This window comes from Fusarium subglutinans (genome assembly GCF_013396075.1).
Source record: "Fusarium subglutinans strain NRRL 66333 chromosome Unknown NRRL66333_c0000016, whole genome shotgun sequence".
NCBI classification, from domain to species: domain Eukaryota; kingdom Fungi; phylum Ascomycota; class Sordariomycetes; order Hypocreales; family Nectriaceae; genus Fusarium; species Fusarium subglutinans.
In genome coordinates, this window is record NW_023502079.1 from 207,702 (window position 1) to 229,547 (window position 21,846).

General features: G+C 51.3%; 9 protein-coding genes across 9 annotated transcripts; 6 read left to right on the top strand and 3 right to left on the bottom strand.

Moving 5' to 3' along the window:
- Positions 1-212: 212 nt before the first annotated feature.
- Positions 213-2,543, top strand: FSUBG_1886 (double-strand break repair MRE11; the record flags this gene model as incomplete). The annotated part of the gene is made up of 4 exons (XM_036679599.1): positions 213-228; positions 281-408; positions 457-1,549; positions 1,597-2,543. 4 exons carry the CDS (start codon positions 213-215, stop codon positions 2,541-2,543), a joined length of 2,184 nt encoding a protein of 727 aa, XP_036542529.1.
- A 726-nt stretch (positions 2,544-3,269) lies between these two features.
- Positions 3,270-4,514, top strand: FSUBG_1887 (nitrilase; the record flags this gene model as incomplete). Its single annotated transcript, XM_036679600.1, has 2 exons — positions 3,270-3,758; positions 3,810-4,514. The coding sequence occupies 2 exons, from the start codon at positions 3,270-3,272 to the stop codon at positions 4,512-4,514; spliced, it is 1,194 nt and encodes a 397-aa protein (XP_036542530.1).
- Positions 4,515-4,642: 128 nt separating this feature from the next.
- Positions 4,643-5,692, bottom strand: FSUBG_1888 (ubiquitin metalloprotease fusion; the record flags this gene model as incomplete). The annotated part of the gene is made up of 1 exon (XM_036679601.1): positions 4,643-5,692. One exon carries the CDS (start codon positions 5,690-5,692, stop codon positions 4,643-4,645), a length of 1,050 nt encoding a protein of 349 aa, XP_036542531.1.
- A 1,415-nt stretch (positions 5,693-7,107) lies between these two features.
- On the bottom strand, positions 7,108-8,179 carry FSUBG_1889 (uncharacterized protein; the record flags this gene model as incomplete). The annotated part of the gene is made up of 2 exons (XM_036679602.1): positions 7,108-8,103; positions 8,156-8,179. 2 exons carry the CDS (start codon positions 8,177-8,179, stop codon positions 7,108-7,110), a joined length of 1,020 nt encoding a protein of 339 aa, XP_036542532.1.
- A 590-nt stretch (positions 8,180-8,769) lies between these two features.
- Positions 8,770-9,447, top strand: FSUBG_1890 (uncharacterized protein; the record flags this gene model as incomplete). The annotated part of the gene is made up of 2 exons (XM_036679604.1): positions 8,770-8,955; positions 9,031-9,447. The coding sequence occupies 2 exons, from the start codon at positions 8,770-8,772 to the stop codon at positions 9,445-9,447; spliced, it is 603 nt and encodes a 200-aa protein (XP_036542533.1).
- Positions 9,448-9,818: 371 nt separating this feature from the next.
- FSUBG_1891 (uncharacterized protein) lies at positions 9,819-12,346 on the top strand (the record flags this gene model as incomplete). The annotated part of the gene is made up of 2 exons (XM_036679605.1): positions 9,819-10,213; positions 11,266-12,346. The coding sequence occupies 2 exons, from the start codon at positions 9,819-9,821 to the stop codon at positions 12,344-12,346; spliced, it is 1,476 nt and encodes a 491-aa protein (XP_036542534.1).
- A 1,079-nt stretch (positions 12,347-13,425) lies between these two features.
- Positions 13,426-17,592, top strand: FSUBG_1892 (uncharacterized protein; the record flags this gene model as incomplete). Its single annotated transcript, XM_036679606.1, has 3 exons — positions 13,426-17,166; positions 17,216-17,413; positions 17,473-17,592. 3 exons carry the CDS (start codon positions 13,426-13,428, stop codon positions 17,590-17,592), a joined length of 4,059 nt encoding a protein of 1,352 aa, XP_036542535.1.
- Positions 17,593-17,925: 333 nt separating this feature from the next.
- On the top strand, positions 17,926-18,678 carry FSUBG_1893 (uncharacterized protein; the record flags this gene model as incomplete). Its single annotated transcript, XM_036679607.1, has 1 exon — positions 17,926-18,678. The coding sequence occupies one exon, from the start codon at positions 17,926-17,928 to the stop codon at positions 18,676-18,678; it is 753 nt and encodes a 250-aa protein (XP_036542536.1).
- A 264-nt stretch (positions 18,679-18,942) lies between these two features.
- FSUBG_1894 (Crossover junction endonuclease eme1) lies at positions 18,943-20,973 on the bottom strand (the record flags this gene model as incomplete). The annotated part of the gene is made up of 1 exon (XM_036679608.1): positions 18,943-20,973. The coding sequence occupies one exon, from the start codon at positions 20,971-20,973 to the stop codon at positions 18,943-18,945; it is 2,031 nt and encodes a 676-aa protein (XP_036542537.1).
- Between the last annotated feature and the right edge of the window lie 873 nt (positions 20,974-21,846).

Genomic DNA, 21,846 nt, shown 5'->3' on the forward strand with positions numbered 1-21,846 from the left:
AAAAGATGAGCAGTCACTTTTGGGATCAGGGCCCTTCATTCATTGTTAGTGGAGGTGGAGGTGTAGATGAGGTGCACGTGACCTCGCATTGGGGCGCGTCACCTTCCCAGCTACTGCTCGCGTCTCACTAAAACAGTCCGCGTAAAGCACCTCCAATTCATCCCACACACGTCACAGCTCGATTGTGTCACACAAATCGTAAGCTGCACAAGATGCCCGAGTTCACCGGTGAGTCTCTATTGTAGCCCAGTATTACTGCAGCTCTTGCTAACGACCGTAGAGGCGGATACCATTCGTATCCTCGTTGCGACCGACAATCATGTCGGTTATGAAGAGCGAGACCCCATTCGTAGGGATGACAGTTGGAGAACTTTCGATGAAATTTTGAACCTTGCCCGGACCGAAGATGTACGACATATTGCCTTTCTTCTTGATCATTGCTTCTAACATGCATAGGTCGATATGGTTCTCCTCGCTGGCGATCTCTTTCACGACAACAAACCCTCCCGAAAGTCCCTGTACCAAGTCATGCGTACACTCCGACAAAACTGCTTGGGCATGAAACCTTGCCCTCTCGAGTTTCTCTCCGATGCTGCTTCTGTCTTTGAAGGTGCTTTCACGCATGTCAACTACGAAGATCCTGATATCAACATTTCCATTCCCGTCTTTTCGATCCATGGCAATCATGATGATCCTTCTGGAGAAGGTAACTTCTGTTCGCTTGATCTTCTGCAAGCGAGTGGACTTCTCAACTACTACGGCCGTGTCCCCGAGGCAGACAACATCGAGGCCAAGCCGATTCTGCTACAGAAGGGTCTTACAAAGCTTGCCTTGTTTGGATTGAGTAATGTTCGAGATGAGCGAATGTTCCGTACTTTCCGAGATCACAAAGTCAAGTGGTTTCGCCCTGAAACCCAGATGACTGACTGGTTCAATTTGTTAGCTGTCCACCAAAATCACCATGCGCATACAGCCACATCCTACCTCCCCGAGAATGTCTTGCCCGATTGGCTTGACCTTGTAGTCTGGGGTCACGAGCACGAGTGTTTGATCGACCCTACACAGAACCCCGAAACAGGATTCCACGTCATGCAGCCCGGCTCATCTGTCGCAACTTCACTGGTGCCCGGTGAGGCGGTTCAGAAGCACGTCGCTATTGTGAGCGTGACGGGCAAAGACTTCAAGGTCGACAAGCTTCCTCTCAAGAGTGTGCGTCCCTTTGTCACACGGGAAGTCATCCTTTCACAAGACAAGCGCTTCAAAGGACTTGACAAGAAGAAGGAAAACCGCCAAGAGGTGACCCGAAGACTGATGGAGGTGGTTGAGGAGATGATTGAGGAAGCCAATGCGGATTGGGAGGCCATTCAGACGGACGAAGAGGCTCTAGAAGAACGGCCTCTTCCACTCATTCGGCTGAAGGTGGAGTACACAGCCACGGAAGGTGGCCAGTTTGAGATTGAGAATCCCCAGAGATTCTCAAATCGATTCGTCGGTAAGGTGGCCAACACGAATGATGTTGTCTACTTTTACCGCAAAAAGACATCACAGCGTAAGTCAATATTGCTATCAGCTAGAAATATCACTAACAAGGCCAAGGCAAGGCTAATGCTGCCAACCCAACGGAAGCTATTGCAGCACTTGATGGTGCTGATGACATGGTCAAGGTGGAGAATCTGGTGCAAGACTTTCTGTCGGCGCAGTCACTCAAGGTCCTTCCCCAAGGACCTTTTGGCGATGCTGTGACTCAGTTCGTGACAAAGGATGACAAGCACGCCATGGAGCTGTTTGTTTCGGAGCATCTAACGGGACAAGTCCGATCTATGCTGGGCTTGGAGTCGGACGACGAAGATCTCAACAGTGCCATGGATATCTATCGAATGAGGATCGAGCAGCAGCAAGCTAGTGGCATGCAGACAGCACGAGCGGAGAGAAAGCGAGTTCTTAAGCCAAAGCCAGCGACCTGGGACAGTGACTTTGATGGTAGCTGGGAGAATGAGCCAGATGCCTGGACATATGAGGATGAACAACAGGCCGAGACCTCTTCTCGCGCATCTGCACCCGCGCCTGCGCCTGCACGCAAGACTGCTCGTGGACAAGCCAAGGCGACTCAGCAAGATGATGACATGGACTTGATGGACGAAGATGAGCCACTCCCTGCACCCACCAAGAAACCAGCAGCCAAGCGAGCAACACGCGCCACAAAAGCAGCACCGGCCAAGAAGGCTCCTGCTAAGGGACGAGGACGAGGCCGCAAGCCATTCGAAGACAGTGAAGACGAGGAAGAAGACGTGATCATGGAGTCGGAAGAAGAGCCTGCACCTCCTCCGCCAAAGACACGACGAACCGCAGCGAAGAGTACCGCCAAGGCCCCGGCGACTCGAGGAGCGGCTAAGAGTACTCGACAGACAAAGTTGAACTTTTCACAGTCGCAGAAGGGTGGTACGCAGAGTAAGGCTGTTGAGATTAGCGATGATGAGATTTCGGATGATGATGATGCGTTTGAGCCGGCGCCTACGACGACACGAAGTACGAGGAGGAGATAGAGCTGTGTGTGGAAAAATACCCTGGGCGCGTAAGAAAGGTATAAAGAGTCATGATGAATTGAGCACTGTCACGGCTACGGCACATGATACTTGACATCCCTATCCTGCGAAGCGGTTTGGCTTACAGGCCTACGATATCTACCGGGCAAGAACTGTTTTTCAAGACGACAATATTCACCTTGATGGCATTTACAATTCCACTCCATGCCTCACAACGATGCTCCTCGCAAGAGCAACATGATGAGTCTTAAACTTGGACATGGGTAAACCAAGTGACTAAGTCCGATTCCCGTCATCGATTAGACTCATCACAACAAGTTACATCCACTGGCTAAGTCTTATCTTGCATCACATCTCATCCGACATCGCCTCCCACTTCGGGTCCGAAGTCCGAACTCATGATGCCGCAGCGGGCCGCATATCTCCATGTCTATGCGGGGTAGCTTCAAAGGTAGTCTAGCTCCCAACCTCTCACTCAGCTTTCCAACGAACTCTGACGATCTATCTCACCTTGGAAACGAAAAGAGGCGCCGAGGCATCCGCAGGGTGAAAGCATTGAAATATTTAATACTGTGTAGGTAGAAATGGGCTGGCTTGGTTTAGTTTGCCCCGCTCGTTGCAGCATGCCATCCTCACCTGATCTATATAACCACTCTTCTACCCCAACTCCAACTGCATCTTTCCGTGCCTGTGTCTGTACCTGTGTTTTTGTCTAAGTGATTGAAAATGGCTGCAGCTGGTCATATCCGTCTTGGAACCGCCTCCCCAGGCACCCAATCCTCCACCGCCTCCACCATCGCCCTCATCGACACCCTCGCCCAGCGCGCATCCTCATCACACATCGACATCCTCCTCCTCCCGGAGGCCTTCATCGGCGGTTATCCCCGCGGCAGCTCCTTCGGCTGCGAGATTGGGAATCGCAGTGCAGAGGGACGCGATGAATTCGCTCGTTACTTCGATTCAGCCATTGATCTCGGCGACACCGTTGGGCCTGGCGGTGGTGGTGCGGGGCTCAAGTGGGTGAAGAGACAGCTTGGTGAGGAGGATCAAGTCCGTGGTGATGGCTCGCGTGAGGAACTGGAGCGCATTGCGAGGGATACGGGTGTTTTTATCGTGGTAGGATGTATTGAGAAGGCGGGTGGGAGCTTGTATTGCTCTGCTGTTTATGTCTGTCCCAAGGAGGGTATGCTTGGAAAGCGTCGCAAAGTCCTCCCTGTGAGACCCCCGTCTACTACATGTTGATATGAAGCAAACTAACGGTGATAGACCGGCTCTGAGCGCCTCATCTGGGCTCAAGGCTCACCTAGCACCCTCCGCGCCGTGACAACCACCATCCGCGGCATACGCATCAATCTCGCCGCCGCAATCTGCTGGGAGAACTACATGCCGCTCCTCCGCCAATCTCTCTACGCGCAGAACATCAATCTCTACCTCGCGCCCACAGCCGATAACCGCGATGCGTGGCTCGGACTCATGCGAACAGTTGGTGTTGAGGGGCGCTGCTTCGTCGTCAGCAGCAACATGTGCGTTCCCAAGAGCACCACTTCCTCTGAAACAAACGGTGTGAGACAGCGTCGTGGATCGTGCATGACAGAGGAAGGGTTTGAGATTGCGCTGCCGAAATCGCCGACTCGAAGAAGACGTAAGTCTGTGTTTGACGAGGATGGGAATGAGATTGTGTTGGGTTGTGATGATGACGGTGTGAACATTCAACCTCCCCCTGCAAAGAGCGCTGTCTCTTCTGGAAAAGCAGAGTTTCTATCTCGTGGTGGATCGTCGATTGTCTCGCCGTTTGGAGATGTCATTGCTGGGCCGCAGTGGGAGGATCCAGATGGTTTGATCTTTGCGGATGTTGATTTCCGTGATTGTATCAGGGGTCGTCTTGATATTGATACTGCGGGGAGTTACTCTCGAAACGATGCCTTCAAGTTTAGCGTTGAGGGGCTGAACTTGGATCCTCTTCCTTATTGAGGGGACAGAATGTATGTAAATAGTGTATCAGATTGTAATGCTAACGCCTGCTTATGCTTATGCTGTGCTGTGCTGTGCCATGCCTTTTATGGGTATTCCTACGCCTCGCTGTCCGAAATATCATCAAGTTACTTGGATTCATCACCAGGTGGTGATCGTTGTCTCTGCTCCTCCAGCACCTTCCGCTCAGAATCAACCTCCTTTCTCTGCCTTTCAAGCGCTGCTTGGGCGAGTACCTCTCGTCTACTCATCCCAGCAGTGGAATTGTTATTAACCCCTCCCAGGACAAATTCACCACCCGTCCAACCTCCAAAGTCCTCAGGATAATCCTCCTCTTCCTCATCACGTCCAGAAACGGTGTATCGCGATGTTTCGCCAATCGTGTGTCCACCTGATTTCCAATCCGCAGCGTCAACTTCTCGTTCAATCTGATGACACAAGTCCCAGAAGTTTCTGTCATGCGGACCATGGACATTATGCGCCAGTTCGTGGCACAGTGTCTTGCGAATGGTCTTGTAATCGCGATATCCATCATGCGCATCTGTTCGTAACCGTAGTTCGATGACCTCGCCTTGATTGCGATTCAGTCCCAGAATGCGACTTGTTCCCTCGTGTGTTGTCTGCGTATGCGAAAGAGGTTCCATCTCTGTAAGAAGCCCAACAGCGAATTTATGCTTTGTCATGGCAGCGCGAATACCAGGGTCTTCCTTCAATCGCATAAGAAGTTTCTGGCTGCGATCTGGGTTCGGAAGACCTTGCAGCGGTCGGACTTGAAGAAATGTATATTGCGAGTCTTGTGGATTTCGGCGTGTCGTCGTCGTCGCATGCCGTGCTTTGCTCCTCTGCGCCATCCTCGCAGCATTGCGCTTCGCAACACGCTCGGCCATATCCTGCACCTGCTGAATCTCCGCAGCGCCAGAGCCCATGAGCGTCAAATGCTTGCCCTTGAGGTCGAGGAGGGGCATGTCGGGGTTCTTGAAGGGGGCTTTGAGGAGGGGAGTCTTTGGGGCGATGATCTTTTGGTTTGCGACGGGGATATCGAGACTCGCTTCGATCTCGTTGAAAAGGTCTGTGATGGTCGCATCTTCGGGGAATGAGAGTTCGTAGGTTACTTTTCGGTGTGTGATTGCTAGTGTGAGCCAGGACTGCTCGCTGTCGGACATGGGAGAGTCTGCCATGTTTGTACAGCAGCGAAGTGGCGATGGATTCGTTGGAGACGTTATTGTCACGGTTGTTGAAAGAAGTAGCTAAGTGTGATTTTGTGTTTGCGATTGTATTGAAATGACGTGATGGGAAAAGATAAGATTGTATGGGGAGATATTTGTTTTATAGGTGTAGAGTTGGTAAGCAAGAGGGCGATTGATCGTTTGTGTCGCGTAGATTGAGTGATGCTATCGTGTTCGGGGACTTTCGGCGTCTGCTTTGTAATACGTCACTTGCACTGCCTGCCCGGGCGCCACCTCTAAGCAGACCTAAGCAGATCTGAGGCACTGAAGAATTTACATACAGAGATGATTATACATCGGAAATAGTGAATACGGAATTCGTGGCGAGTACCGATAAGCCCGACTTTAAAACAATTAGAATTGAGTTTATCAAAGCATTAGAGAGAGATTGAATGTGGCGATGGTTCTGATTGCCGAGGATTGTGGGATGCCTCAATTGGTAATAGACGGAAAAGTCTCTGAGGTTCTGTAACACAACACAACCACTGTAGTCATTGTAATGCCAATGTGTAACAAGACCAACAAAATCACTCAATTAAACACCCGTGTTTATTCAATCACTGGTTCCGTATTCGCATCTCAATATCATTGACACATCACATCGGTCAGCTACCCTAAATCAACCGGCCCCGAGATACCCTCTCGTACGAGTGTCACCATATGATAACGACGATCTTATCACTCCCATCACGAGATCCGTTCCGCTGGTTGCATTCGCTTCAAAAGCACGAACTCGAACCAAATGCTTGGGTCCGTCCGTTCCCGTTCCCGCGTGTGCCACCCGAGCCTCATCACCAGCCTCAGCCTCATCGACATCATCGCTTGCGGTAGATCTCGCGCTTGCAACGTCACTATCGACACCAAAAAAAAAAAAACCGTTGAGATCTTATCACGATCGATCTAAGACTTTAGCTTCTTGTGGCTTATAGCCGAGACGTGAACTATTACCGACGACAACTACACTCAAACTAATAATAAGATGTGATCTGTAGACTTAGACCATGTCCTCACCCGCGAGTGTCACGTATCACATAATTCTGAGAAACATGTAACAAACTGAAACCCAATTTCAACTCTTTATTTACTCCTACTATACAGAGTACATATAAACAAGAAAAAAAAAAGCAAACGAAGTCGTAAACTTCATGCCCCCAAAAAACGCCGCTAGATATAAGACGTGAGAAAAAGCATCGTTCGTCGTCGTCGTCGCCGAATTAAATAATAAGCATTCATATAGTTTTTTTTATACTTATGCTCCCTCCCTGCAGAATTACATGTCACTATTGGCTATGCACTTGTCAGATGAGAAAGGCGGACAAAAAATGGTAGAAAGGGTCCGCAGCATAGAGGGGAGGGGGAGAGAAAACTTACAGTAGTGCCAGTGTAAGATCACCGTGGATTCTGGCCTTGAGCTCGATTTCGATCTCGAGGTTAAGCTCGAGATGCAAGCTGAGGGCGTCGCTCTTACCGCCGCCTCCCTGCTGCTGCTGCTGCTGCTGCTGCTGCATCTGTTGCTGTTGGCGCTGTTGCTGCATTTCCTGCTGTTGACGCTGCTGCAGTTGCTGGTCTTGCTTCGAAAACTGTTTGCGGCCCTCATCGTCAGATTCTTCGTCGAGCCATGCAGGGCGTCGACGTCTTACATCGCCGGCCTTTGCGTTTCCGCGTTTTCCGCCCTTACGGCCTGGCTCAGCCTGCTGGGGAGGTGTAGCGGGCTCGTTCTCCTCTTCGGACTCTGACTCTGACTCGTCGTCTTCAGAGTCTTCCTCCGAGTCTTCTTCGGAATCATCTTCAGAGTCAAAGTCGTCGTCGTCGTCGTCTTCAGAGTCGTCCTCGTCCTCGCTTTCTTCCTTGACGGGCTGGCGCTTCTGCTTGGGCTTGGCCTCTTGGGGGGTCTTTTGGGCCTCGGCCTTTGCTTGCTCTGGCTTGGAGTCGGCGTCATCCTCCTCTTTCTTTACTTCCTCGGGCTTCTTGTCGTCTACCTTGGCCTCTTCAGGCTTTGAATCCTCGGGCTTAGATTCCTCTGGCTTTGACTCATCGGGCTTTGACTCTTCAGCTTTGGGCTCTTCGGGCTTTTCCTGACCAGGTTGCTCAGGCTTGTCCTCCTTGTCGCCGGGTGTCTCAGCCTTTGCGTTCTCGATGTCGGGCTTAGACTCGTCCTTAGCATCTTCGGCCTTGGACTCAGACTCTTGACCTGGCTGTTGCTGTTGAGCCTCTTGTCCCTGGCCCTGGTCCTGGTTCTGTGACTCTTGCTGACCCTCGTTCTGGTTCTGATTGAAAGGGTTGCTGTCGTTACCCTGCTCCTGTTGGTTCTGGCCTTGACCGGGAGACTGAGGAGCCTGAGATTCGTCTCGCTTCTGCGAGTCCTAAAGGAATTTAATTCCCGATCAGACGATACAAACTCGCAATACAACTTACCTGCTGTTGAGATGGAGAAGACATGGTTGTGTATGCTGGTATTTACTTCGCTGAATGTACAATGGGTTTCCAAAAAAACAATGGGTTATTTTCTTGCTGCTGACATGTAATAATTAAGTTGAAGTTTTTCTATACTGAAGTTCCAAGCATGGTTTTTGAGATTAATACGTGTCGAGTCCGAAACCTGTTGAAGAAGCTTGACTGACGCAATAAGTGTCATTGTATCCCGACCTCGAACCCTCGAAGAACCGGTTTCTATCGTTGTGATGGGATTGGAAACGAATATCGACGTGACAGGTCAAAGTGACGTAAAAAATGGCATCCCAATCCTGGCCATATGACGTTACCCCCCATAACTTACCCCCAGCTTGGGCCTGATGGGGGTGGGAGTGTAGAAGGGTTGCAGGGATCAGGATTATATGCGTGCGTGTGGCTGGTGTTGAGGAAAATGTATGGGTCAAGATCCTACTGTACAAAGTGGACTGGACGTCATGCAGTGAAGGAGAGTGAGTCTTGCTGCTGTCAAACACAGTTACCCTTTCACAATAAGGTACGCGACAAACAACAAAAAAAAAAAAAAACAAGTCCAAAAGAACAAAACAGATCAGGAAAACATGGTTATCGGATTACTGGCCATCGCGGCCATCCCGACCGTTACAGGCGTGGGTAACGCCGTGAGTGCACAGAAGAGACAGAATGAGAGCATGAGCAAGGAACAAGAAAAGTTCCACCTCACATTCATGCTACAACAGAATGGAAAGACAGAAGAGGTTGGCCAAGGAGTTCTCGTGGACAAGAAGGTGAGTTCCCTTGCTCTCTCTCTCTCTCCCTCTCTCTCTCTTCACTACCTAGACACATACTTACAGAAACACTAGATGTATCTCAACCTCTCAGATGCCCCCGTGCAAGGCTACAGATTTCTAGGCTGGTATTTCAAGTATCCCAGCGAGGAAGGGCACCTGGGGCTGGTGAGCATGGTATCCGACGACCCGCCAGCGCTGAACTGGATATTCGTGGACAAGGACACGCACATGGTGACCTTTGGGGGCAAGAAGGACACCATCGGGCACGTCATAGGACCCTGGGGCTGGACAGCAGATGAGCGCTTCCTGACGCTGCAGGGAGATCATGATTCGTTTGTGGCGGTGCGGGACGAGCATGGGAAATGGGCTGTATATTGGGACCCGGAGGGTGATATTGAGGAGGAGATTGACGACGAGGAGAGATGTCAGCCAGTGAGACTGAGGAGAAGACCACAGCTCGGCATGGAAAGCAGTTATGTCAAGAAATAAATAGCATGATATGACTGGGGTAGTCTAACTTAGTGAGTATGTAGTCGTAGTGAATGTCTGGGGCAGACCGTTAATGGCCGTTAGAGATTTGTAGTGGAGGGGTCAAGTCAAGTCACCTACATAAAGTGGGTTGGGCTGAGCAGGGTATTTTACTGGATTCTCATCTCGATCATGACCTCATGGGCTTCTAAATCCTGTTATCAAGTTCTGCGTAGTTTCAAACTTATATCACGTCCCTTTCTTTAAGTTACCTTAATTTCTCCAAACTGTACCTTTTTAGTGAGATATCCAAACCATACTAATCCACTTACACCACCAACACTCACATAATCGCCAAACTCATCTTTAAGCAAGCGACTCTTTAATTCATCATGTCTTCCATGGAAAAGGATCGCATCGAGTCTGACGACCAGACCATGTCCAGCGAAGAAGCGCCCCGACGAGAGCGCCGCAGCAAGAAGAAGGGCAGCAAGCGTCGCCAGCAAGCACCACCCCAACAGCAGCAGCAGCAGCAAGGAGGTTCAGGACCCCTTGACCAGCTGCCTCTCGCCGGAGACTTGGGCAACACAGTCGGCGGCGTCACAGACGGCGTGACCAACACCCTAGGCGGCGTGACGGGCGGTCTGGGCGGTCTCACGGGCGGTCAGCAGCAGGGCGGCGGCGGTGATGCTGGTAAAGACACGCTGCGACTGCGCCTGGATCTCAACCTCGATATTGAGATCCAGCTCAAGGCTCGTATCCACGGTGATCTCGAGCTCTCTCTACTGTACGTGATGACTCCCCCCAATCTTTTGTTTAACCTCCCTGTGGCCGTCGTATCTTACTTGGCTTGCAAATCTCCAGAACGGGATAGACGCCGCCTTGATGACAAGCAGAGGCTAATTATTGCTTTGCGCTGTGCAGAAACTAGAAGAGATTGTCACTATTTGTCTCGGTTATGTTTATGTCTGGCTTTGGCTTTGTTCTGTTCATGTCATGATGGGACCCATGTTGGGACCCATGTAATGTTACTGTTAGTACGACAGCACGACGATGATCTGTGGCGGCGCAACATGGTGTTTATTAATGATGGTTTACTACTGCTGCTGTTTCTGGGAGGGATAAATACAACAACACTACAACGTTATATATTACATGAATCCAAAAGCATTCACTCTCTACTCTGTCTGCCTCTGTCTCTGTCTCTGTCTCTGTCTCTATGTGAACACCGTGTAATAGTAGACAATTCCCAGTTCCTCACACTGAGTGAGGAAAGAGTGACGAAAATGAATAAACATGACAGACCGTCTGAAATTCCCCGAGACTAACCAAAACGTCAGATTGCATCAAATGACAAGGATGTAGTTGGCACCTAGCAAGCCACACACGATAATGCCACGCAAGCCACCTCCAACACCATCCTCTTCAAGTCTAGCCCAACCGTTCCAGCCAGGAACCAGCTTCAGAGAAAGCTTGGTCCAAGTTGGAAGCAGGGACTAGGTTTTGTAGCAGCTCCCACCAATCATGTCTCTCTTCTCAGCAAAAAACCAGGGTTCACCATTTTAGCTGTCTTGTCTCATCTTGCTCACATCCCTGCTAGTCTCTTGTTCCCGGGTGGCCCGCGATCGTGATGAGCGCGGACGATCAGAGAAACTCGGCCAGAATATTTCCAGAGTTACATCTTGTTTTTTTTGTGGTCTCTCTGTTCTGAAAATGCGGCTCTCAACTGTTACAGCTAGTTAGTTAGACACAGGGGTTCAGCCCGATATACTTTACACTAAGAAATAGTGGTGTTTCCCTCCTCTTTTCTCTGACTCTCACTGCAACTAATACACTCAGACTGCTAGCACTAGGCAAAAGGTCAAGCCCCATTTCGAGGTTTCCAAGTTTCATGCATGAAGAGCCTGTCGTCATGTCCCCGCACAAACCAAGCTCTACCAGCCACACATCAACATCAAAGCAGCCCTTTTGGCACGGCGCTGGCATCAGGTCTGCACTCTCCTCTGCCATCTCCATATTCCAGCCTGGAACCTCGAGACCCAGCAGACCCCCAAAACAGGTCCAGGTCCAGGATCAGCAGCTACAGCAGCAGCACCAAGAAAAACTCCAGCCTCACCTCGAGGATCATCAGCCTCAGGAACAAACTGATCCCATCATCCCAATGTCTTCTTCTTCACCCACCCCTGATGGCGATCCTACGCACAGCACTTACGAGGTCAATGTTCCTGTCCGCAATGGACGAACATCTGAACCAAAAGTCTCAAACCCTGAGATTCGCATACCAAGGATAAAGCCAGTATCAGAGAGCACAGACCAGCCAGGTGCACACTCAGATCAACCACAACCACAACCGCAGTCAGCTGAAAAGTTGGCTGCTGGCCTAGACGGCAAATACGTCGATGAGTTTGGCAACATTCTAGACTGGGACGGTACTGTCCTCGGCCGTGTAGAAGGCGATCTCCCGTCCATGGTAGGACGGCCAGTCATGCCGAATGGACAGATCCTCGACGAGGACGGCGAAGTGGCTGGTCACGTCTGCGAGAACTACATCAAGCCTGCTCTCAAGCCACTTGCAGCAGGTGGACTCAAAGTCGATGATGAGGGAAACATCTATGATGACCAGGGCAACAGGATTGGCAAGCTCGACAAGCCGATGCCGTCCCAGGACGGAGCCGACAAACTTTCCGAGAACAAGGACAAGGAGAGGGAACAGGCCCAGGGTGCTGGGAGTACTAACAATGCAAACGCTCCAAAGCCACCGAGTGCTCCAAGGCCTGACGAGCTGTTCCTGGACGTCAAGTCCACCTATGATGGTATCCAGCTCACCATCAAGATTCCTACAGTCTTCAATAGGAACCTTGTAGCTGAGACAAAGAGCAGCGGCAGTCAGACTGAGACACCTGGTAGCGATAATCGATAATCTACTTATTTCTTTTTTCTCTTGGTGCGTTTCACAATTACCCGACCTTCTCCATAAACACCCCCATGCAGAATTGACTACATACACTCATGTAAGGCAAAGTAAGGTAAATGTAAGCCAAGCCAACCAAGGCAAGGCAAGCAAGCATATGCATCCCATTCGTATGAGTGAAAGTGGACAATAAACGCCCCTCCACACCTCGGAATAAGTAAACCTCATGGGGTAACCCCTCCCCGTCACGCTATATTAGTTCATCATTCACTCACTCTTGCTACACATTTGCCATCTCAAAGTTCCAGTTGGACCTCAGAAACCCGGTTGTCTTCTTTTTTTCTGAGGCTACCGGCTACTGCAACACGCAACCCCTTCTTCCAGATCCCCCCTCATTACCTTTAGACAGACCCAGTTTCTCATCTCGATCCATACCCTGAATGTGCAAGCTCCGTCTCGTAGTTGGTGTGCATCCTCCACCCCGCAAGCCTGTTTTCACAACCGCTTGACATTCTCGTCGGGAAGGTAGAGCAGCCTCATCCTGGGCCTGCAAGCCTGGGAGGCACTTACACGGCACCTCTGCGTCTAGAGCTCTCCCCCCCATTGCTCATTGTGTAACATATCCATGTTAGGAGAGCTCCTGATAACGTCATCCAACAGCTCTCGCCACACCCTCCCCGCGCTTAGATCTTCATCATGACGTGTGGCTGTTGCAGCTGTCTCGTCCGATAGCAAGGTGCGGCGCAGTATCATTCATGGCTAGAGAGTAAAAGTTAGGCTCACACTGACGTTGTGACTTTTTGAATTGACGTGATCGAAATCGAGAATGGCCTGGCAGTAAAACTTGTTTTGTATATGCCGTGTGTCGGTATAAGTAGTTGAAGATGTGGTGGTGGTTGCGGTTTCGACAAAAGTATCAATTCGTTCCATTCTTGGCCAACTTGCGAAGCGATACCCAAAACAACAATAACAATAACAATTCCCATTCCCAACTAACACAACGATACCCCATTAATCCTCTCTTATCTGAAAGATACCCTTTTCTCGATCTTGAAGGAGTTGAACCAGTCCAAAACAACCACAACATCATGGCAGACCTCTCCTCCCAGGTTCAAGACACAACAAAAGATACTGCCTCTTCTAAAGAGCAGGAATCCCCTGGTGCGTTCAATAGTCCTTCACCAAGTTTGGCGCTTATCGTCCCCATTGCAGTCAATCTTGAGTCAGTCCCCAGGAGCGGAGCTGGCGTCGTGAATGATGCCGGAGAAGTCCTAGATGACGCCGGCAAGACCGTTGGCAAGATCGCCGACACCGATAACCTCCAGAACCTCGTTGGCAACACCGTCAACCAAGCCGGTGATGTTGTCAGCTCCTCGGGCGATGTCCTCGGCAAGACCCTGCCCATAGGACAAGGCAAGCCTGAGGAGGAAGAGGACTCCCACGACGAGGAGAAGAGCGAATACACAACCCAGTCCAAAGAGAAGAAGTCTGGTGGTCTGGGAAGCGCCCTCGGTAGCGTTACCGGTACCGTTGGAAAGGCTGTTGGGGGAGCCACAGGAGCTGTTGGCGACACAGCGAAGGGTGCCACAGATACCGTCGGCGACACAGCAAAGGGGGCTACAGACACAGTTGGCCTCGGCGACACAGTAAAGGGAGCTACAGACACCGTTGGCGATACAGCAAAGGGTGCCACAGATACTGTTGGCGGCACCGCAGAGGGCGCCACGGACACTGTTGGTGATGCCACTGAGGGCATTGCCAACAAGTCAGAAGCCACCTCCCAAGCTACCGACACAAAGACACCAGCTGAGACACCTGGAGCCCCAGAGGTCAAGGACGAGACACCCGATGTCAAATCCGAGGACCAAGACCAGAAGGACATTAACCTCGAGGACCGCGATGCTCCTGGCGCTGAAGACAAGCTGAAGGAGATCCCCCCAGAGTCCGAGGAGGCTAAGGAGGCAACCGACAAGGCAGAGGAGACTGCTGAGGGTGTTCCTGAACAAGCCAAGGATATCCCTGAGGAGGCCAAGGAGGACGTTACCTCCAAGGTCGACGAGCAAGATGTGCCCAAGCCTGAAGATGTCGAGGAGAAGCTTCAGGAGAAGACTGAGGGTGCCCAAGATGAGGTTCCCAAGTCTGAGGCTGCCGACGAGATCCCGAGTGGTGAAGCCCTTGGTGATGATGGTAACAAGTCCAAGGCTGGTGATGACCTGAAGTCTGTCGCTCCCGGCGAGGAGGCTGCTGGTGTCACCGATGAGGTCCAGGACAAGGCTGCAGAAGGCGAGGAAGCCGCTAAGGATCTTCCTGAGGATGCTCAAAGCAAGGCCGCTGAAGGTGAAGAAGCCGCCGAGGGCAAGCTTGCTGAGGGTGAGGAAGCTGCTGCTGACCTCCCCGAGGATGCCAAGAGCAAGGCTGCTGAGGGTGAAGAGACTGCTGAAGGCAAGGTGGCCGAGGGCGAGGAAGTCGCTGGCGATGCCACCGAGGAGGCTAAGGACAAGGCCGCCGAGGGTGAAGAGGCCGTTGAAGAGAAGGCTGCTGAGGGCGAGGAAGCTGCCAAGGAGCTCGACTTCTCTATCCTCAAGGGCACCACTGTCGACAAGGAAGGTAACCTCGTCAACGAGAAGGGAGACAAGCTCGGCAAGGTTGTCGAAGGAGAGCTCAAGCAGCTCATCGGTCTCAGCAGCGACGACCAAGGCGTCATCTGGGACAAGACTGGCAAGCAGCTCGGAAAGGCTGAGCCTATTCCCGAGTGGGATCGCGAGCAGCTTGACTTCTCCGTTCTCAAGGGTACCACCGTCGACAAGGAGGGTAACCTCGTCAACGACAAGGGCCACCTCATCGGAAAGGTCACTGAAGGCGAGATCAAGCAACTCATTGGCCTCACTGCTGATGAGCAGGGTACCATTTGGGACAAGACCGGCAAGAAGGTCGGAAAGGCCGAGCCTCTTCCTGAGTGGGAGCGTGGTGAGCAGAAAGATTACAGCATCCTAAAGGGCACCACTGTTGACAAGAACGGAAACCTCGTCAACGAGAAAGGTCACCTCTTCGGTAAGGTCGTTGAGGGCGAGATCAAGCAGCTCATCGGCTTGGCTTCTGATGACCAGGGTACCATCTGGGACAAGACTGGTAAGGCCGTTGGTAAGGCTGAGCCTCTTCCCGAATGGGAGCGTGGTGAGCAGAAGGACTACTCCATCCTCAAGGGAGCTGTTGTCGACAAGGAGGGTGGCCTCACTAATGACAAGGGAGACACCATCGGCAAGGTCACTGAGGGTGAAGTTCGACAGCTTGTTGGTCTCAAGTCTGACGAGAACGGCAAGATCTGGAGAGACGGCAAGGTTGTCGGCCAGGCTGAGCCACTCGCTGAGTGGGACCGCGTCCAGAAGAAGGATCGTTCCATCCTCAAGGGCGCCAAGGTCAACAAGGTCGGCAAGCTCGTCGACGCCAACGGTACTGTCGTCGGCAAGGTTGTTGAGGGCGAACTGAAGGAACTCGTTGGCAAGCGCGCCGATGAGAACGGTGACATCTGGAACGACTCCGGCGAGGTCATTGGCAAGGGTGAGCCTGTTTCCATCTCCGAGCGTGAGGACAAGGCCTCCGCTCCCTTCGAGCACTTCCCTGGCGCCACCGTCGAGTCTGATGGCCGTGTCATGTACCAGGGTGAGCAGGTTGGTGAGGTCATCGAGGGTGACCCCAAGCAGCTCAAGGGCAGCGAGGTCGATGAGGATGGTGACATTCTCGACCGCCGTGGCAACACTGTCGGTAAGGCCAAGCGCTGGGAGGCTCCTGAGGCTGAGGAGGAGAAGCCCGTCGACAACTCTGCTCTTGCTGGTAAGCGCGTCAACAAGGCCGGTAACCTCGTCAGCGAGTCTGGCGAGATCTACGGCCGTGTCATTGAGGGTGATGTCCAGAAGCTTGTTGGGCGCATGTCTGACAAGGATGGAAACATCCGAAGTGAGTCTGGCGACATCATTGGCAAGGCCCAGCTCGTCTCTGAGGGTGAGCGTGGTGGTAAGAAGGAGGGTCCCTTCGCTCAGCTCAAGAACTGCACCGTCGGCAAGGATGGTAAGGTCGTCAACGGAGCTGGCGAGGTTGTTGGCAAGCTTGTCATTGGTGATGCCAAGGCTCTTGCTGGACGTGCTGTTGATGATGACGGTGAGATCACCGACTCCAACGGAAATGTCATCGGCAAGGCTGAGCGCTGGGAGGAGCCTGAGAAGGAGCAGAAGCACAACCCTCTCGCCGGCCGAAAGGTGAACCGCGAGGGTAACGTCGTTGACGCTGATGGCAACATCATCGGCAAGCTTACTAGCGGTGAGCTCCTCGACTGCGCTGGCAAGGAGATCGACGAGGATGGTGATGTCTTCAACCAGAAGGGATCTGTTATCGGTCACGTCTCTCTTCTCGAGGACATCCCCAAGGAGGAGGAGCCTGAGCCCGAGGGTGAGACTGAGGAGGAGAGACTCAAGCGCGAGCAGGCTGAGGCCGATGAGGCCAAGCAGACTGAGGAGGCTGAGAAGAACAAAAAGCTCGCTCAACAACTGGCTTACCAGATTGAGCAGACTCTTGAGAGGCTCCGACCCATCTGCAAGTCCATCAACGACAAGATCAGCGCCGCTGAGGCTCAGAAGCCTGAGGATCGTGATGAGGAGGAACTTGTCCGACAGGTCAAGCCTCTCATCGAGGATGGTGGTAAGATCTTGACTGAGACCAACGGTATCATCCGTGGTCTTGATCCTGATGGTCGTATCGCTCGCAACGCCAAGCAGAAGACTGCTGGTGGTGAAGCTACTCCCGAGGAGGCCCACCTCGCCAACTTGCTCAAGGAGGTTAGTATCGCGTTCCCTTCCCCTAAAACATTTGCTAACAAGATGACAGCTCTCAACTGAGATTCAAACCACCATTGAGGAGGGCAAGCGCAAGCTCGAGGGTATGCCTCACGCTAAGAAGGAGATCAACCCTCTCTGGGGTCTCCTCGCCGAGCCTCTCTTCCAGATTGTCGCTGCTGTTGGTCTATTGCTCAGCGGTGTGCTCGGCCTTGTTGGCAAGCTTCTCGGTCCCATCCTGGGTCCTCTGGTATGTCTCAACCATTCATCTTCACAATCAATTGATCATTTTCCTAACAATATCTTCAGCTCAACGGTCTTGGTCTTGGTGGTCTGCTCGATGGTCTTCTCGGAGGTCTTGGCCTCAAGAAGATCCTCGGCAGCCTTGGTCTCGGTGATGTCGTCGGCACAGTCACCGGCAAGAAATAAACAAGTTTTAATGATTGGATAATGGGCATTTCTTAAGGAATCATATCTTGGGATTTTGGGAATGGAATTTGTATGAATAGTTCGGAGTTTTGTCTTGTTTAGTTTTACGAATTTCACGATTTAGTTGGCCAATAATGCTGTGCATTGACATGGAGTTAAAGTCCCGAGTGCTCAATTGAAGCTAGCTCGATTACAGACTAGCACCAAAGCCGATGAGTCAGCACGAAATCTGCACTACAAATTTCTGACTTTTTTTCTCCTCCAGCTCCCTCAACCATCAACAATCACCATGCCCAGCTTGCTTCTGGCGTGGCCTTCCTGAACGATGCAACGATGCGTCTCTTCCTCATACGCCATGGAGAGACAGTCGACAACGTCGCAAACCTCTATGCCGGGTCTCGCGACTCAGCCTTGACTGCCCATGGTGTCATGCAAGCTCAACGGCTAGCATCTCACCTCTCTGAGCACGTCGCCATTGATCACATCTTCTCGTCGAACCTCAGCCGCGCGGTGCATACCGCCCAGGCTATCCTCGATGCGCAGAAACGCGCGGAGGATCTGAAATTGATTCAGGTGCCGGAGCTGAGGGAGAAGGACTTTGGGACGGGCGAGGGCACCAAGTTTGGGGCCGCGACGAAGCATGAGGGTTCTGAGACATCGCTGGCGATGAGGAAGAGGGTTGATGTTTTCTTGGACGAGCATTTGCCTCGACTGGATGAAGACTCGACCGTCTGCATCGTCGCTCACGGTATCATTCTCGGTACTTTCTACAAAGCACTCCGCGACAGAACCTCTTCGTCAGCTGGTCCAGATGCCGAACCGGAAGGTCAAGCATCTGCTTTCGTGCGCTCCTCATGGAGCAACACCGGCTACATCGAGGCTCTCATCACGCGCAACTCTTCCGACGAGCATCTCCACATGCGCGTCCTGAAGATCAACAGCGTCGACCACCTCAAAGGTCTGAGAAAGACCCGAGGCGGAATTGGCAGCGCCAAGTTCGACGCGAAACAAAAGACGATGGACTCATTCTTCAAGCCGGCATCGCGAAAGCGCAAGCTCGAAGATGAGGACATCGTATCTCGCTAAATGGTATGTTCAGAATTTTCCTTTTTTTACTCACACCAAACACCCAAGCTTTATGATGAAGAAGCAATTACACAGACCTGTACTGAAATACACAATGTGGAAACAATTTTGTCCAACCGCTGTCTGACAGCTTGTTCACAATTCGTCTTTGTTGTCATTTTCTATGGTAACACTAGCTAACGATGAACTCATAGGTCTCATTAGAACTGCATCGTGTCATAATCGATGGTCTTCATAGAATCATTACATATAATACACACTAATCTAAACATCCGTGCTTGTCTCGTCCACTCCTGTGAAAACTTTGTACATGCGTCGACTTACTGCTTGGCCAACCATGCGATCTGAGAAAGCACCATCTTTGTTCGCGCTCTTCTTAACGCCTTCGAGAAGAGTTGGCCCACGCTCTTCCAAACTTCGAACGAGATTGCTGACGGTGCCAAATTCCGCCGCGATTCCATATGCGATGGGGGCCGTGACTCTGACAATCTCTTGCAGCATTCGGACGTAGGTGTCTCTGGTGTCCTCGCCTGTCTTGACCTGTCCGCTTTCCATGCAGAACCCTGCCCCAAGCGTCGCAATATCTCTTTGTTTTCGATATGGTATTGTCGAGATGTGTTGAGTGAATGTCAAGATCTGCTCGGCTGTTTCCATCGGTATCATAGTGTGATGGATCAAAGCCTCATGCATCACCTGCAATTGCAGCAGCGCATCTTCAATCAACTCTTCAGATACGTATTCCGGAGGGGGGTTATTTCGTCGACGACCTGCAGTAGAAGCAGCAGCTTCCTGAGCGCGAACGTTCGATGTAAATTGACGATTACGAAGGTTTCTGTTCTTGCGCATCCAAGGTGTGAGACCCTCAATCAAGTAGACGAGAGAATGGTCAGCAAAATGTCTTTGCATCTTGCCAACGTGAGTTGAGATCTGGTCGTCCTGCGCCAGCTTCACAAACTCATCGGTATGCATCACAACGAGAGCATGTTTCTCTTCTTCAAGGCGAAGAGGCATTGGCTCCCAGAGGCCAATCTCGTCGTTGTATCGACTGCGAACCTTTCTTCGCCATTTGATCACATTGTCGACCGGGCTATCCCAAGTTGTGTACTGCACATCAAAGGGTTCTAGCATGGTCTGAAGCTCGGTTGTGACCGTGGCATTCAAACTCGAAGGAATATCAACCATCATTTCTGGCGTTGAAACTTTCTTATCTGTACGTAGCTTGTTGACCTCTGCCAAAGCAGCAGTGCGCTCCTTTTCACGAAGTTTGGCTTCCTTTGCCTCCTGCTTCTCACGCCGCTTAGCCTCTTTTTCGACTTCTTTGGCTGCTGCCTTTGCTTCTTTTTCTCGTGCTCGCTCTGCTGCTGACTTTGTATTCGAAGCTACGGGCTTTGTTCGAGATCTCGATGATACAACATCACTTTGTGAGCGCTGAAGTTGTGATCGGCGGCGCATCTTGGCAACATCGAATGAAGCGATATCTGGCAATTCGTCCTCGGAACCGTCCCCGCCATCGGAGTCGTCAATGTTAATAACGTTATTGTTCTTCCGTGGCGGCGATGAATCGAAAGAGAACATGTCTGGCGCCGAACTAGAGATGGGATCCCATGTAGCATTCTTCTTTGGGGCTGGCTTTGGTGCAGGTTTTGGGGGAGGCGCAGGCGGTGATGTTATGATAGCCTCGGGCGCCTTAGTCGTTACCGGCACTTGATGGGGCGAACTCGCGAAAGGGTCGGAAGATTCTATAGGTCTTGCGAGGGGCTTCGGTTTCGGGGGGGATCGTCGCACCGGTTGTGGTGAACTTGCGAAAGGATCAGAGTCTTCAGGGTCAAGCGATTGATTCGTGGGCTTGCTGATGGTATCAGTTGAGGGTTTGCCGGTATACATCGAAGGCTCTAACTGGCCATGTGATTCAAATATCGGAGAACTCGTAAGTTCTATAGGGTCAGAAGCGACAGAAGCTCGTGCATTCCCATTCGTTCGCACGGGCGGGAGAATTGTTTGAGGTTCCGGAGCTGGAGAAAGGCGCTTGAGAGGCGGTGGTTGCGCTAGAGGAGAAAGACATCGTCTCTTGTTCGGATTTACATCGACCAATATTGGCTCGTCAAGATCTATCGTTGTGTCGAAATCGTCGGAGAGAAACAGTCCTGGCGATGCAGAATGTGCTGCGTTGATGCTTGACAGATGTCGCTTCTCTGGTTCAAGGATGCGATTGGTTTCGGGTACTTGCGCAGAGGGTGGGACAGACTGGCTTGGCGGCGGGCTCGATGAGATGAGATCAATCACATCGGGTGCCATTTTGGTTGCGATATTTGGACGACTACCATTGATGATCGTTAATTTGAAGTTGAGGCTCTAAGGTCAATGGCGGGGCGCGCTGTGACGCGACGACCTTGGTACTGATGGCACACGAAAAACGCCAAAGTCACGTGTCGTTGTTAAGAGCTTGCAACTTAGCAATACCAAGTGAATATGAGATGAGATACAATAAAGTCGTGTTACGCATGGCTTCATGCAATTCCAGTAAGTAGTAGCCATTGGGATCAGTGTAGTTGTTTGTGCTGCTTGACATCACAGACCTCGGCTGTCTGTACCTAGAGTAGCCTACCTATAACTCTCGCGAGACTGGACAAGAAACTATTCGTCTTGCTACCTTACCTCATACACTTTCTCGTCACAGTTTTGCAGTCATCATGTGAATTTCAAGCGGATTGCTTCCGTATCAGGTATTATGCTTTCTTGATGAAACTGATCAGAAGATTAGGACGATACCAAGTTCATGCCTTTTCTCGGATTAACATAACATCTACGGAGCAAAGTATCGACGATAGTCACCACTGATTTCCAGGTTTACGTCCCATCTAACTATCAGCTCTCCAGTTATAATTGGGACCTTCCTCAAGTGGTTACAAAGTTCTATCGGCATGTGCTACAGGCGCCTCGGGATGCAAGAAAACTTAGACTTAGATATAGGGTATTAAAAATAAACTTCGTAAAAGATATCCTAAATCTACTAATATTACTTTAAATTTATCCTAAGGTTGCTAAGTCTTTTTGTTATTTAGGATCAGGGTCATGAGTAGGTAGGTTTTCTTTCCTCCCCTAAAGGTTGTCCTCGCAAACCACGATCACTTGAGGCACGAAGGAGAAAAGAGGAAACCTCAAAGGAGG